General features: G+C 37.0%; 1 protein-coding gene across 2 annotated transcripts; it reads right to left on the bottom strand.

The window, feature by feature from the left end:
• Window positions 1–7,193: 7,193 nt before the first annotated feature.
• On the bottom strand, window positions 7,194–12,995 carry LOC131324702 (uncharacterized). 2 transcript variants are annotated; one of them, XM_058356781.1, is made up of 6 exons: window positions 12,670–12,993; window positions 10,911–11,002; window positions 10,719–10,797; window positions 10,551–10,645; window positions 7,773–7,868; window positions 7,194–7,525 (listed from the first exon to the last, which is right to left on the bottom strand). In XM_058356781.1, the coding sequence occupies exons 1-6, from the start codon at window positions 12,860–12,862 to the stop codon at window positions 7,454–7,456; spliced, it is 627 nt and encodes a 208-aa protein (XP_058212764.1). In that variant the 5' UTR covers window positions 12,863–12,993; the 3' UTR covers window positions 7,194–7,453. The 2 variants fall into 2 exon arrangements, with proteins under 2 accessions (XP_058212764.1, XP_058212765.1); XM_058356782.1 differs by lacking the exon at window positions 7,773–7,868 and having other exon boundaries at window positions 12,670–12,995.
• Between the last annotated feature and the right edge of the window lie 2,477 nt (window positions 12,996–15,472).

Consider the following 15,472-nt stretch of genomic DNA (forward strand, 5'->3'; position numbering starts at 1 on the left):
TAAGAAATATGGAATTAGCAAATATAGGATACACACATATATAAACCTTTTGGGACGGATCACCTTTGATATTCTACTCAATGGGTAACACAAATATTTGTACATTATTATACATTATACTACTAAAGTTTAATTATAAGGTTGTATTTACTTTCCCCAGTTAGATTTTTGAACACTCTAAAAAAGATTAAAAGGGTTAGAGTGGGGTCTTTCTAATCACAGCATCTCCAGCCTTCACCCATATTTTTCCTCAAATTTAATTCAAATTTTGGGTAAAAATCTATTTTGGGTAGACACATCTCCAACCATCAAACCCAAATTTTACACATCTCCCTCTTTCTCTCTCTCTCTCTCTCTCTCTCTCTCTAACTAGCCGATGGAGAAATGGGTCAAGGCAAAAGTTGTTTCATATTTGGGCAAAAAAATGGATAAAACCTAAAATAGGAAAGGGTTTGAGTCAAAGATTGGAGAGAGATTTTTGTGGTTTTTGCCTCATTTTTAAATTTGAGTCTTAAAATGGGTCAAGGCTGGAGATGCTTTCAGTAAGGCTATATTTACTTTCTAAATTTTATAAAAAGGTTATATTTACTTTTCTAAGTTATTCAAATTAACTAATTGTGATTCGTCAATGTATCTTACGCTCATAAAAATTTGGTCAATTTGAAAATCAAACTGTGATACAAAAACGGGACCTAATATGAGATTGTTAAAAACTAGAGTGGGGTTTTATACTATTTGACAAAACTTTTGTCTTTGGGGTTGAAGTTTGTGATTTAGCAGATATTTTTTCCGAGAAACCTAAGGACCGGGTTCCGAAAATTGCATCAACGGGCATGCGGGGTCCACTTCGGACCCCACACGTATGATCCGAACTGTTCAATAATTTTTTTTTAAAAAAAACGAGTGAGCGTACAAAAATTACTTCAATCCGATATGTGTAGATACTCGATCCAAACTTCTAATTTTTGAAAAATTGAAAAAAAAGGAAGATTGGATGAAAAATTGGATGATTGGATAAAGTATCTACACCTATGTAATTGAGCTGATTTTTCATAGCCCCACTTGATTTCATTTTTTAAAATTATTGAACGGGAGGTTTCACGGAGGAACGACAACAAGGAGGTTTAGCGAGCAAAGCCACCAAGGGCAGACACTCTCATTCTAGAGAGAAAGGCTCTCATCCTAGAGAGAGAATTCCAAAATTTAATTACACATTCTACCCTAGCTTCTAATCACCAATAAAATGCAGAAATTGAGACCAAGTTTACATTGATCTAGAATCTAGTTTCGATGATGAAGAGCATGCTTGTTGAAACTCGTCAAAATGTCACCAGATCTTCGTCGGAGACTCATTGGAATTGTAACGACCCTGATTTTTAGTAAGTAAAAATTTCATTAAAATTTTGAATTTTATTTTAATACTTGGATTGCTTTTGAAATTCCTTTTTAATTTCTAAAAATCCGTCATAATTAGATTTTGGCCTTTAAAATTCGTTTCTTGATTAAAAGCCCTACTTGGCAAGTATAGTTAGATTCCAACCGATTTGTTGGAGGAACCTAACTGTCAATTCATCTAGTTACTTTCTCCTAACCCTAGGTGAGCCTTTTGAACCTCCTTGAACCTTTTGAACTTTTCAAACCCTAATGAAACCTTTTGGACCTAAGTTATTATTATATACATATATATATATATATATATATATATATCGGGGCGGTTCCGGGGACACCTAAAAAAACACCCCATAGCTCCCGATCAAATTTTGATGATCCGAGCCGCTCAATGTGATCAGAACGTGATTTTAAGGGTACCCATGAGAAATCAGCAAAAAAAATGACCGGGAAGGGCTTGATCCGAACAGTTTCGAACGGTTTTTTATTGAACGGTTCAAATAAAAACTGCTTAAATCAAACCTTTCCCGATCATTTTTTTTGCTAATTTCTCGCGGGCACCCTTAAAATCACATTCTGCACACATTGAACGGTTCGGATCATAAAAATTTGATCGGGAACTATGAGAATGAGATTATGGGTGTTTTTTGGGGTGTTTTTTTAGGGTGTCCATTGAACCGTTCCGTATATATATATAGTCAATCAAGTCATACTTGTCATCTTGAACCTTTACCCATTGGACGATAAATGTTAGGGAAATCTTTATCCATTGAACAATAGAAAACCTAGATTTTCTACCAAAAGTACTTAATAGATTTTGTTAAAGTACCCAATATATAGTTAGATATAGGTATATATACACATACCTAAAAGGACATATAAGCATTATTTAAGTAGATATTACCTCACTATTTTATCTATTGGTCAATAACCGCTAGGAAAATTATTACCTCTTGGATAATAGAGTTAATCTTTCCAATAAGTACAAGGGTTATTTAATAAAATCATTTCCTAGATTTCCCATGGGATGATATACTCATATATATATATGTGTGTGTGTGTGTGTGTGCGCGTGTGTACTTTATAGTACCCTAAGATATCCCAAGTACAAAATCTAATATTTTAATGGAGCATGTGCCTAATAGGTTATTTTAATAGAGAATTTTGATCTTATAATTTTTTATTGGATTTGAAAATCTACCTAGATTGCATGGTACTTATTTACACACACACACACACACACACACACACACACACACACACACATATATATATATATATATATATATATATATATGTACTTGGACTTATATATTTATTTGTATACTTATAATATTACAAAGTACACATGTGTTTATTTGTATAGTTTAATAGAAAATCTTGACTTGAAAATTTAGTAAGATTACATAGTACTTATGTACTTATATTTATATATACTTGGCCATACTAATACACACACACACACATATATATATATATATATATATATACATATATATTTATATTGTACAAAGGAGAGAGAAAAAGAGAGAGAGAGAGAGAGAGGAGGGTTGAGAGATAGGGGGAGGGAGAGAGAGATGGTCGAGAGAGAGAGAAGGAAAGAAGAAAGGAGGGAGATTTGGATTGTACCTTGGCTTGATCTTCCATTGTACTTTGATTTGATTTCAATCCATGGTTATTTACTTCTTTAAGCAAAATCTATCTCTCATTGTCCTTATTTGTACATCTATCAATATAAAACCTTGTACCATCCTCCTTTCATCCATCAATCTTTCCATAATCCAATCCAAAGTACCAAATCTAGCCTTGCATGCCTAAGAACTAGGTAGGAGTTGTACAAGCAACCCATGACCTAACCTATCAAGCTTTCAATCAAGCTTGACAAGTGAAAAAAAATCAAAGATATATATATAGAGAGATTTCGGGTGAGAGGAGAGGGAGAGGAGCCTTGGCCTATAAATAGCAAGTAATTCCAAGCTTAAATTCACACCTTCACTCATTGCTCCAACTTCTCTCTAGAATTTCTAAGCTTTCCAAGTTCCAAAGTTCAAGTTTCTTGAGTTTTCTTGAAGTTCTTGAGAGTTACCACCAAACCACCTCCAAAAATCACCCCTAGATCTTTAAAGTAGCCTAGTTTAGTTAGCAAAGTTGTTTCTAGGAAGAGAAAATCCATCTCTCTTCCTTTCGAAGCACTTCGGCACCGTTACGCCGCCGATTTGCAAAACCGACAACCAACTCTCAAAAACCAACCAACCTCCAAGAAGAACGATAGATTTTCCCTATCTTCTAATCCTAAGTATATGTAGAATCATCTTATTCCCTATCCCTAAGTATATATGTAGAACCCCTTGTCCCTTAACTCTACGTATAGAACCGTATGTTGAAAATATGATGTCTTTACTCTTTAGTTCAAAGTATAACTTGAAGTATATTTAAGTAGATAAGGTTATCTATCGCTTATAATGTTTAGAATGCATGATGATTAACAAACTCGTTTTGCTAGTGGTGGTATGAATGTGTTGAATAATGAACTTTTACCTCAATAAACATGTGCAGTTTTGAACTTCCCACAAAAGAAGAAAGAACGGTTTTCGAAAGATAGAAACTTAATCATTGATAGAAGTATTCGTATTTTGATCTTTATGATAGTTATGAGTTTGCATACATGAATTGCTTGTATTACTAGTGGTATAATGTTGTGTTGGATGATCTTGTTAGTTTAAAGATTTTAATGAATGATGTCGTATGTGAAAAGTCCTACCGCGGAGTCGATGCATGAAAACAAGACACGAAAATCGAGAAAGTAGAAACATGACACCTAGAGTGTGAAAAGGCGTGTTTTGAAAAGGTGAAATGTTTTGGAAACCGCAATGTGGCCGGACGTGGTAACCCATTATGTGGTGTGTGTTTTGTGTGCCAATGGGAACCCTGGACGGCGGAACCATTGTGAGGATACTCGGGAGACCGGAACGGCGGAACCGAGGTTGGGTGTGTGGCTTGGTTATCTACGGAGAGGAGCCAATGCAAAAGTGTGCCAATGGGAACCCGGGACAGCGGAACCATTGTGAAGATACTCGAGAGACCGGAACGGCGGAACCGAGGTTAGGTGTGTTAAAAATGATTTTGAAAATGTGACATGGTTATGAAATGTGAAAAATGTTGACACGGTCTACGAGGAGTCGCGTAGGAGAAACTCGAAAAATCATGGACACCAACGTTAGTTTGGATGATGAATGTGGATGTGTCATTATCTGTCAAATATGTTTGAACTATGTGAAAATCTTTGATTTTATGGTGTAACGTTGTAAGTTAAGAGTTAGAGGGTATGAGTTATTCTATTGAGCGTTGTAGCTCACGGTGTTACCTTTTGGTGACCCTGACATATTATATTGGTGGCGACGCCGGTATAATGTGTCAAACCTCATAGATGAATAGGGAGAGCTGTATACATTGGAGGCCTTCGAAGTCGAGGAGCTTGCTAGGATGGAAGAGCAGGCGGAGCAGTAGTTAGGAACCCTAGTTCCCTCTTTTGTTGGTTAAAAGTACTCTTGTAAGACTTTGTGATGTAATCATAAGCCAGACTCACTTTGTTTTTGTAATAAAATGTCTTATTAACGTACCCAGAATTTGGGGGCATTATAGGAATACTGTTGATTCAACCAGATGAAAGCCACCCACAACAATACATTTAAAAGAAACTATTTTTGGGGTAGAAAGCTCGAAAATCTAGAAAGAATACAAGGGGGAGTGCATTCTCTCTTCCAAACTGGGAAAGAAGCTCTCAAACCCCTTCCTGCCAAGCATAAAATAATCCGACCTACATGATAGTGTTATTAGAGCATTCTCATCATAATAAGCAAATGAATGTGAAAAGCAAATTTAACAAGAATACTAAAAAAATATCTCGCATTGTAATAAGCAAAATTACAAGTCTTTTAGCAAATAACCAAATTTCACCCATTCCATAACCAAATTTAACAATTTTTACCAATAACCAAAACTTAATAACCAAACTCAATAACTCAATAACACCCAACATTGGAATCGTCTCATTGAGACGAATAATTTAATGTGTTCGGGTGCGTGATTAAAACTCGTTTACGATTGGACAAATGTGCATTGTGTATTGTGGGATTTTTTTTGTTAGGGATGCAAAAATAACCAATGTGAAGGTAGAGATTGTAAAGTTTGATTATAGACTAAATGAATAATCAAATGCTGACGTGACACATTTTGATTATTCATTTTAATTATTACCCTTGCGGATACTCTTAGAGCTTAAAAAAAAAAAGTCGTTGGAGAATGTCCCATTTACGATGAAATTTATGAAGGTTGATATGATATTTGTTATTTTGGACAAAACAATTCTGTCTAATTCTCAAATTCGTGGGAGGATACTGAACTTTAGTTATTTGAAAAATATTTAACGAGGGATCTCAGAAGTAGATGACGGTTGATAAAGTAATCATTGATTATCCGTCCAAATGATGTAGGATAATAAATAAAAACATGCATTGATATTTGAAAAAGATGTATTGATACTTATGAAAGTATATTAATATCTGTAAAATATGTATTGATATCCGAAATTGTTTAAAATTATGTGTATATTATACTCTGCCTAGGGGCGGAAGTCAGCAAAACCAAATTTTCAATATTCATATTGTGCTCCAATAAAGTCGTTGAAGAAGCGTCACGAAATCTCAGAAGAGAGAAGCTTTGGACTTGGAGCTCCCCTCTCAGGCACCATGATACCATTAGGAGTTTTGACTACTCTAATCTCGCTGGCGTCATGGGTGACAAAAGTTTCACAACCTCAACAATGTGATATTGTGATGGACTGATGAAGGGGCCACTTTAACAGTTTACTGCGTTTAGAGTCCGTTCCAGAAACACAATAAGAACTTATTTTTTGTGTAATAAGAAAGCTTGTTCCAAAAAATAAGAAGGCTGATACTTATTTTGAAAGAATTTATATAGGTACCGAGTTGTGTAGAGTGCTTGATCCGAGCACCCTTTTTCCGTGTAGGGTGCTTGATCATATATACACGGAAAATGGGTGCTCGGATCAAGCACCCTACACACCTCGGATGACGTTGATTCCTACATTGGCCCCCTCGTTTTTTTTTTTAAAGAATTTTTGGACGACTCGGATCGGCCGTCTAGTGACCGGAGACGACCCAGCGTGGCCACTGGTACAATTTGCCTCCGCCGATGCCCATTATCATAGTAACAGTCTTATTTTTTTGTATAAGACAACTTTAAGCTCAAAAATCATGTGTTTATGCAAATAATTTTCCTACCACTATGGATCTTGTTTGATAGATCTCATTGAAATCTTTAATACGGTGCAAAAAAAATTGAATTTTTTAATTATTTTTGAGTTTGAAAATGTGAAAGAAATTTTTTATTTGAATTTTGTGGAATGACCTTTTTTATTTTTGAATAAAAAGTGGCAAAATAAGTACTTATTTTTTAAGAAAATTTCCGGAACAGAGCCTTAATAATTGTACTTTAATGCGCATTTAATTTCAGGCTGAAATACCCTCTCTCTTTTTTTTGTTCAACGGAAATAAAATACCATCTTATGCGCATTAAAGTGCTTTATAAAAAAAAGATGGTATAAAAAAATTGTTGTTATTTTGAAAGCATAAGTAGTAGAGGCTACCCACCTAATAACATAAAAATATTATATAAAAAAATTCAATAGGATTTCATCGAGTTAAACCTTGATCGATAATAGCAAGCATTGTATTCCCTCCATATCAACCGTATGGACACCTTTTCTAGCAGCAGCTCATCACTTAAGACAGAAAACAATGTACTAAAACCGTAAGAGATGTATCACACAAAAGCCATCTCCTAGCTTATGTGTATTAAAACAACGTATTAAAACCGTAATAGAAATATCACAGAGAAGCCATCTCCTATGTTCTCAACTGGTAACTAATGAAAAAAAAATTTCTTTAATTATTATTATTTTTTGGTGTTTCCTACCTTAAAAAACATCAAAACAAGTTCAGCATCTTCAACCTTCTTCTTTTTTTGGCCTCAACTACTGGCATTACATGGCATTGGCAGCAGCTTCGAGAATTCTCCTAGCTTCTGTATTAGGATCAGCCAGCTCACTTGGGGCCTGCCAAAATTGAAAATTAGGGAGCCTAATAAAAGTTCCAAAAAAAATACAAACAACATAATTGATATTCACTCTCCCATTTTTTTTATAACTACACTCCTTTTCTAATAGTATTGTCCTTTTGTATGAAAAAACATCCACACTTAAAAAGAGCAATACCTACAACTCAAAAAAGAGCAATTTCGAAAAGGGAAAAAAAAAGGGTGCAAAAATCATTTTCCTCAACACAATCCTTTCAATTGCTAACCTTGCCATAGAGATTTGTCTTTGTAGGAGAAGCACCAGCAGCCAGTAGCAATCCTATAACATCTTCGTGTTCACCTCTGGCCGCATGATGAAGAGGCTGGATATGAGGGGAGAAGTACAAATGGCGATCAAGAGCAGACAAAAGCAGCTTTGTTTACCTCTAGGCTGCAACTTGTTTAAATGTGTTTTACATCTAGGCTGCAACCTAAGGCTTTGTTTGGAACAGGGGGAAAGGAAGGGAAAATTAAAAAAAAATTCCTTCCTTTATATGGTTCAGAGAAAAGAGAAGAGTAAATAGGAAAATAGTATTGAGCACAGTGAAATTTTCCTTCCATTTTTCTCACATTTTCCTTCTTAATTACTTTCTCTTTTCTTTCCTCTCTTCCTATAAGTTCCAAACAGAGCCTTAGGTCGCATTTGGATCACAGATTTGTAACACGGGGGTTCATGAAGAAAGAAGAACCGGTACAGGTAAAGAGAGAAGAAATGAGGAGAAGAAATTAAATTATTCATCTAGATTCCACATATTTTCCTCTAACAACCCCAATATGAATCCAGAATTCAAACATAGCTTTAAGGAACTAACAGGAGCCTCTCTCTTTTTTTGAAAACCCCAAACTATACATTAAGATAACAGAGTAACAGGAGCTAGTCACATTTATCAAAGCAAACATCATCTTACATGAAAATTGTAATAGACGCAATTATATTAGGAAAATGGCCCTGCTTGGGTGATATTTTCAGAAACCATTATTCAGAACACCTTTTAGAGATTGCCTTTGCAAATTCACACACTCGTCATCCTCATTTTGCATTTCTTTATTCGCTCAATTGTTTTGAACAAGTTTAAAAAATCTGATTGGTGTTATCTTAAAAGATTGTTCATCCAAAAAGTTCGTCAAAAACAAGTTTTTGAAGTTCGTCAACCATCTGTTCAAAAATAAAAATAAAAAAATTCGTCAACCAAGACTGTTCTAACAAATGCCATAGAGAACTCATCCAAATTATGAATACGAAGCACGGACAGACAGGAGATACGGACAAGACATGTACACATCATTTCTCCAAAAACTAGGATATGGACACGCAAGGGACACTTCCAATTTAAAACTTATTTATATCATACATGTATCTTAGGAATTATTCTCACCAGAAAGATGCCTGATGAGTGGCGAAAGAGTATATTAGTTGCATTAATTACACAGGTATTAAATTGATGAGCCATACTATGAAGCTGTGGAAAAGAGTTGTTGAGCATCGCCTAAGAATGATGACAAATGTATAAGGCAATCACTTTGGGTTTATGCCAAGTAGATAAACTATGGAAGCAATTTACTTGTAAGGAGATTAATCGAAATGTACAGAAAGAAAAAGAAAGACATTGACATGGTTTTCAAAGACTTGGAAAAAATATAGGATAAGGTGCATGGAGATGTCCTATGGTGGGTAGAAGGTAAGACAAACAGGTATATTGATGTAATTAAGGATGAGGGTGTTGTCACTACTATTAGATCCTAGCAGAGGAAACAAGCGAATCCCCAATCACAGCAAGATTACACCAAGAGTCCACTTTTGGTCCCTACCTCTCTACCTTAGTTATGGATAAATTGACTAGACATACTCAGGATAATATCCCCTGGTGTATGTTGTTTGGGGATGATATTCTATTAGTAGATGAAACTGCAAAAGGTGTTAATGATAAATTAGAAGCTTGGAGAGAAGCATGGTGAGTCGAAAGGATTTAGTCAGTAGGAGTTAAAGGAAGTACATCGAGTGTAGTGATAGTCAAAGTGCTCCCTCCCAAATCAAGAGTTACCAAGAACCGAAATTTTCAAGTATCATAGCTTAATGGTTAGCAAGGACAGATATTACGGAGGACATGACATATGAAGTACAAACTAGAAGGACAAGTGGTGGAGTGCTTTGGGAGTGTTTTGTGAACTCAAAATACCCGCTAAGTTGAAGGAACATTCTACTGTATTGTTATATGACTAGCCATGTTATATGGCACATAGTATTGCATACTAAAAAAAAACAAGTGAGTAAGATGAGCGTAATGAAAATTTAAGATGGAATGTGTAAAAGACATTGCAAGAAAAATTAGAAACCAAAACCTTTGCGGGAAGGTAGGGTTAGCACCGATAGAACATGTATGTTATATAGCGATATATACGGTTGTTAGGAACTTAGGAGGAGTAATATGGTTACAGTGGGGGCGGCATTAAAAGGCCGTAGAGAGGGTAGTTTGAAAGGATCTAGGTTTCTTGGACAGTTCAATGGGGAAAACGGTATCATGGAACCGACCCCAATCAATTGGGACTTGCGGCTCTGTTTGGCTTGGTATGTATCTTGGGAACTCACATAAAAGCCAAAAACATTGTTTCTATCCCATTAAATTATATAAGCAAAACATACAGACAGTGTTAATGATACTAATATGCAAATCAAGAATCAGTATACTAGAGTGTCCAAAAGTGTACTAGAGTGTCCCTAATTTCCTACCTAACAAAGCACATTGAAAAATCAGACACGTATTTAGATGTGTCCAACTCCAACACGTGCCTGGCGAGGGCGGCCATGTTCTACAGGGTTTAGCTAGTAAGTCCAATACACACATCATACAGACTTTCAGAAAACATGCACAATCACAAAAAGATACTCAGTATTTATCAACAAAAACATAAGGGAACTTAAGCTTTTCAATCGAGGTTTTAAAGTTAGCCCAATATAAAGACATTTTATAAAGTTGAAGGAAGTACTATGATCACAAAATACTTACAGTATCACCTTCAACATCAACTGATTCTAGCACTCTCTTCACGGCCTCTGGATTGCTGGTGCTGTTAATTAGAACTTCAACTATCTCCGTAAATCCTGCAGGCAGTCGTTGGCACACAATTAGCATATAATATGAATTTGATAGTGAAAAGTAGAGGTCAGGGCCTACCGCTTGCACATGCATCATGCAGAGGAATTGCCCCATCTTGATCCTTGACCTCCAAGCTAGCTCCTCTTTCCAACAATAGCTATAACGCAAAGGGGATCTTCGGTATTAATGCCAAGTAATAGAAGTGAGAAAAAGAAAACAATGTTAGCCGTAGTTGCGATAACGAGAATATAGAAACATGGGGTAGCTGACCTGGACACAAGGTAGATAGCCATAGAGACAAGCAAGATGAAGAGCAGTGTCCCCATCTTCCACTGGTTCATCTATGCTGCCACTCAAGTTATCTGTAGTTGTCGTCAACAAAAGAGAAGGGCAACCATCACCAAAAGGTGGCATGCATAAGCCCTAACGCTAAGAAATACGCCTTAGCCACTGATGATACTGTCATAGTGACAATGATGGAAATCTCACATGACACAGGTTGCTCAAGTTATTCAAAAACTATATTGGGAGTTCTTAGTTCTATATATATTTTTTGGAAACTGGAAAAACTCATGAAGCCAACAATTCAAGTTGAACACAAGTTTGGGATTTCCAAGCCACATATTGAATTGTTTTACAATTGGCAAATCATCTATAACAGGTGCATCAAGTATTTACTTCCCAATTATAGAAATTTAATAATGGGCTTGTTGGAGACCTTTTCAAATGAAGCAATTAAGCACAAACACCACTTATTGGATCCTCATGCACGAACCAAACTACAGGTATATCGAAGGCATGGTTTGAGCACCTACAACACCTCTTGAGGGCTTATAAAAGAACCTAGTTGCAATCATATCAATTACGTGCACGAGTCACAACCAATGCTTTCAAAGGCAAATGCCCAATGCAAGGCATTTTATTGCTTATGAGGCAAGGCGTAGGCGCAGGCAGCCAGGCATCGAGGTGTAAACCTAGAAATATATGTGTATGTGTGCGCGCGTGCATGCGTGCGTGTTAACAGAAGTGTACACATTTTTATAGAAAAAAATTACCCAAGCAAATACTCTCTGACAACCCATTGCTCATGCACGAATCAAGCATGTTGAAACCGATTTCCACTTTATTCGAGAAAAGGTTCTTATGCCTACATGGCAAAAGGTCCTTAATAATGAAAACGGTTGGGTAACAGTGGATTACATCTCGTAGGCAGTTATCTCCGTCTTTGGTCAATTATGGTTTGTTAGAGTTAGTTGTATGTAAGTTGCTTCCTAGCGCAGTTGATTGGGCAGGTAATTGGCACTTTGTTTGGTGAGGGTTTAAACCCCAACCCCCCACCCTCTACTCTTTCCCCTAGGATAGAATAAATTAGTATTTCTTTGGATTGGAAAAAAAAAAAACAAAGAGTTAGCTGTATGTATTCTTTACTAATGTGTTATAGAGTGCAGAGGATACACTATAGTCGTACAAATACATCACCATCTGTCTATAGTGATCAAGTTCTGCAGAATACGATCAAGAAAGATTATTCTCGATTTCTTTACCAATGTGTCTAGTGTGACCTTAGTTACATAATCCTTCAAAAAGGCTTTCGCTCCCTCACTCAAACCTCGCTATGTGTTCGCGCTCTCAGTTCTCGCACTCACGATAGTTTTATGGTGGAGTTTTGAAAGATACTTTACATGTTCCCACTCCCACTCACGCTCCAGATACCCGCACAAGCATTATGTGACTTAGAGTGTGACACATGTACCAATTCAGCAGTTCTCCCTCTCGTCTCTACACACATCTACCAGTTTACACTAAGCTTGGTTCAAAGCAAAATATGAGATACAGTCAAACCCTAGCTTTCTAGCTCAACAATTACAATAACCTTAGGGGAGTGATTTTCGCACTCCCCAACTTGTTAACTTTGGGGAGAGCGAAATCAATATACAGTGGATTTTTGCACTCCCCTAACCTTGACCCCAAAAGAAGGCACAAAAACTGGCGATACATAGAAATTGAACCAATGAGGATGTAAACGCACCTAGAGCGCGGCGGAGGGCGTCGACGTCGCCGAGCTCGGAGGCGGAGGCGAGGTCACGGAGGTGCGGAGGCGTGTCGGACTCGGTTTCCAGAAGTTCGTCGACGTCGTCGTCGTCTTCTTCTTCTTGAAAAAGAGCATCTTGTTCTTCTTCGTCTTCGTCCAGCATACCGTTTCGCCTCCCTGGTACCGCCATGTTCTCTCTTCTCTCAAGCCGCGAAAGAGTTCCGAAGGGAGAAGGGAGAGGACGCGGGCGTGTGCGGTGCGCTGTGGTGCCCAGTCCGCATTCGGGTGCCCTAGTTGACGGAAAGAACAGTAATTACTCTAGGAACAGTTTCACGCGGTATTTGGGCTGTTTTAGAGCATTTCCAGCCTTGACCAATTTTAAGACTCAAATTTAAAAATAAAACAAAAATCACATAAATTTCTCTCCAATCTTTGACACAAATTTTTTCCTATTTTAGGTTTTACCCATTTTTTTACCCAAATTTGAGACAACTTTTGCTTTGACTCATTTTTCTAACGGCTAGTTAGAGAGAAAGAAAGATGGAGATGTGTAAAATTTGAGTTTGATGATTGGAGATATGTCTACTAAAAATGAATTTTTACCCAAAATTTGAATTAAATTTGAGAAAAAATATGAGTGAAAGCTGAAAATGCTGAGCATGTAAATCAAGCAATTGATATTTTACCTATCCAAAATTCAATTTTTTCATTTTACCTATTTAAATCTTCCTTAATTCCACATCAATCCTCCTTATTATCATCTCTATCTTCACAAAATAGTATAAAATATTGAAAGAGAGAGATTGAAGGCAGAAGCGAGAGAGATAACTGAGAAAATAATAAAAAAGCATAGCATATTGTTCATGAACAGTGCATCGCTATTTGTACCGAGCTATTGAAGTAAATGTATTTTAGCTTGGTGTTTTGCTACTCCGCTGCATGCAAGATTTTGGGGGTAACCTCTCTACTTTACCTAATTCTGTGCATATAGAGACTCTTGTGTACATGCTCTTAGAGCAAGTTTACCAATTGTGAGGTAAAATTGTTAGTCAACTATATATTTTTTTTCATTTTACCTACTAATATCTCTTTCAATATTATACCAATATTATTTATTTAACCTATTTTTTATTAAAATATTATTAATTTTATTTACTTTTTTTCTTTTTTGGGGAGAGAGGGAGAGAGAGAGAGGAAACAATAAAAAATTGGATAGCTTTTAAACTGTTGTTCGCTTGTTATACTGAAGAACTGTAGCTAGAGGCACTATACCAACGTATTTACCTCATCTGCTGCAGAACTTGTGTCCTTTTGATTAGCCAAAATAGCTTTCACTCCTCTTTACCTTTCCTGATAAACTTGATAAAGGATGGATATAGCAAGTCCGATCCAGGAAAGATATACGTGTTTGGGAAGACCTTTGGTTGTCCAAGAATACTGATTTCAGAATTAATGGAACCACACCCAGAAGAGAGGATATAAAGAAAGTTGCTGATCTTATTGATTCTGATACGAAGTCCTGGAAGGTTTCTCTAATCTGTGAGACCTTCAATCAAGAGGATGCAGATACGATTCTCTCCATTCCTATCAGTTATACCAGCCAAAGAGATCGTAAAATTTGGCACCCATCCCCGAAAGGGACCTTCTCAGTCAAGTCGGCCTACCGTCTAGCGAAGGAAAGTTCAAGTTCTCATCGCAACTTTCAGGAAGGCCAAACAAGCTCCTCGAGTGTCTTACCAACAGTGTGGAAGAAGCTATGGGGACTTTCAATCCATCTGAAGGCGAAGATATTTATCTGGAAATGTTTTAATAATGCGGTGGCAACAAATTCAGAATTGGTATCACGCAAAGTCAAAGCTGACCCAGTTTGTACTTGCTGTGGTAAAGTGGAAGAATCAATTGCACATGTTCTTTTTCAGTGTGAGGCTGCAATTAAAGTCTGGATCCACTCTCCATTTCTGCTAAGACCTGAAGAATTGCTCGATTGTAGGCACATGGTTGATTGGTGGGAATGCATCTCCGATAGTATAACACAGAGTCGTTTGCCCTCTCCCTTCCTAGGTATGGCTTTACTTTATTGTTGGTGGATATGGCGAGCAAGGAATGATTTTATTTTCAATGGAATAGTTTGGGCAATGGATGCTGTTAGTAGGAAAGCGCAAGGTGATTTTTACGAGTTTCAGGACGCTAACACTAAGGTCCCCCATCCCCTATTGAGTTCCTCTTTGATGGGGACCTCGGTGTGGCAGCGACCTGAAATGAATGTGCTGAAGATAAACGTCGATGCGGCGGTTTGCAGGAGCTCAAATACTATTGGCACAGGGGCAGTGGCTCGAAGGGATAACGGTCAGGTTATGGGTTTTTTTCTAGTTATTCATGATGGGGTCAACTCGTCCAGAATTGCTGAAGCTTTGGTCATTCGCAATGGGATAAAACTGGGGAGTGCTCTAAAGAATCCTAAGGTGCATATTGAATCGGACGCGGAGGCGATTGTGAGGAGTTGCAATGATGATCAAGACCCTCCCTCTGATATAGCAGTAGTTATTCATGATTGTCTAGTCTTAAAGAAATCTTTCACTTCCTGTGTTTTTGGCTTTGTTAAATGTGAATGTAATAAGGCTGCGCACTGTTGTGCTCAAAAAGCCCTTTCCAATGATATGTCTGGTCTGTGGATGTCCATTTTACCCCCATGGGGTTCTCATCTCTCTAATGTTTAGGCTTTGCCTATTAGATGAATAACAATCTTCTCATCTTTTGCCAAAAAAAAGTGCTATTCAACTGAGGTTAAAAAAAAAAAGAA

This window comes from Rhododendron vialii, chromosome 4a (assembly GCF_030253575.1).
Source record: "Rhododendron vialii isolate Sample 1 chromosome 4a, ASM3025357v1".
NCBI lineage: Eukaryota > Viridiplantae > Streptophyta > Magnoliopsida > Ericales > Ericaceae > Rhododendron > Rhododendron vialii.

Bases quoted from the DNA above. Each gene is read 5' to 3' on its own strand.
- LOC131324702 (XM_058356781.1), bottom strand. From the start codon at position 12,862: ATGGCGGTACCAGGGAGGCGAAACGGTATGCTGGACGAAGACGAAGAA. The intron at 10,798-10,910 runs GTCAGCTACCCC...TTTGCGTTATAG, and splicing joins GCTATCTACCTTGTGTCCAG to CTATTGTTGGAAAGAGGAGC. The intron at 7,526-7,772 runs GTTAGCAATTGA...CAATTTTGGCAG, and splicing joins AGACAAATCTCTATGGCAAG to GCCCCAAGTGAGCTGGCTGA.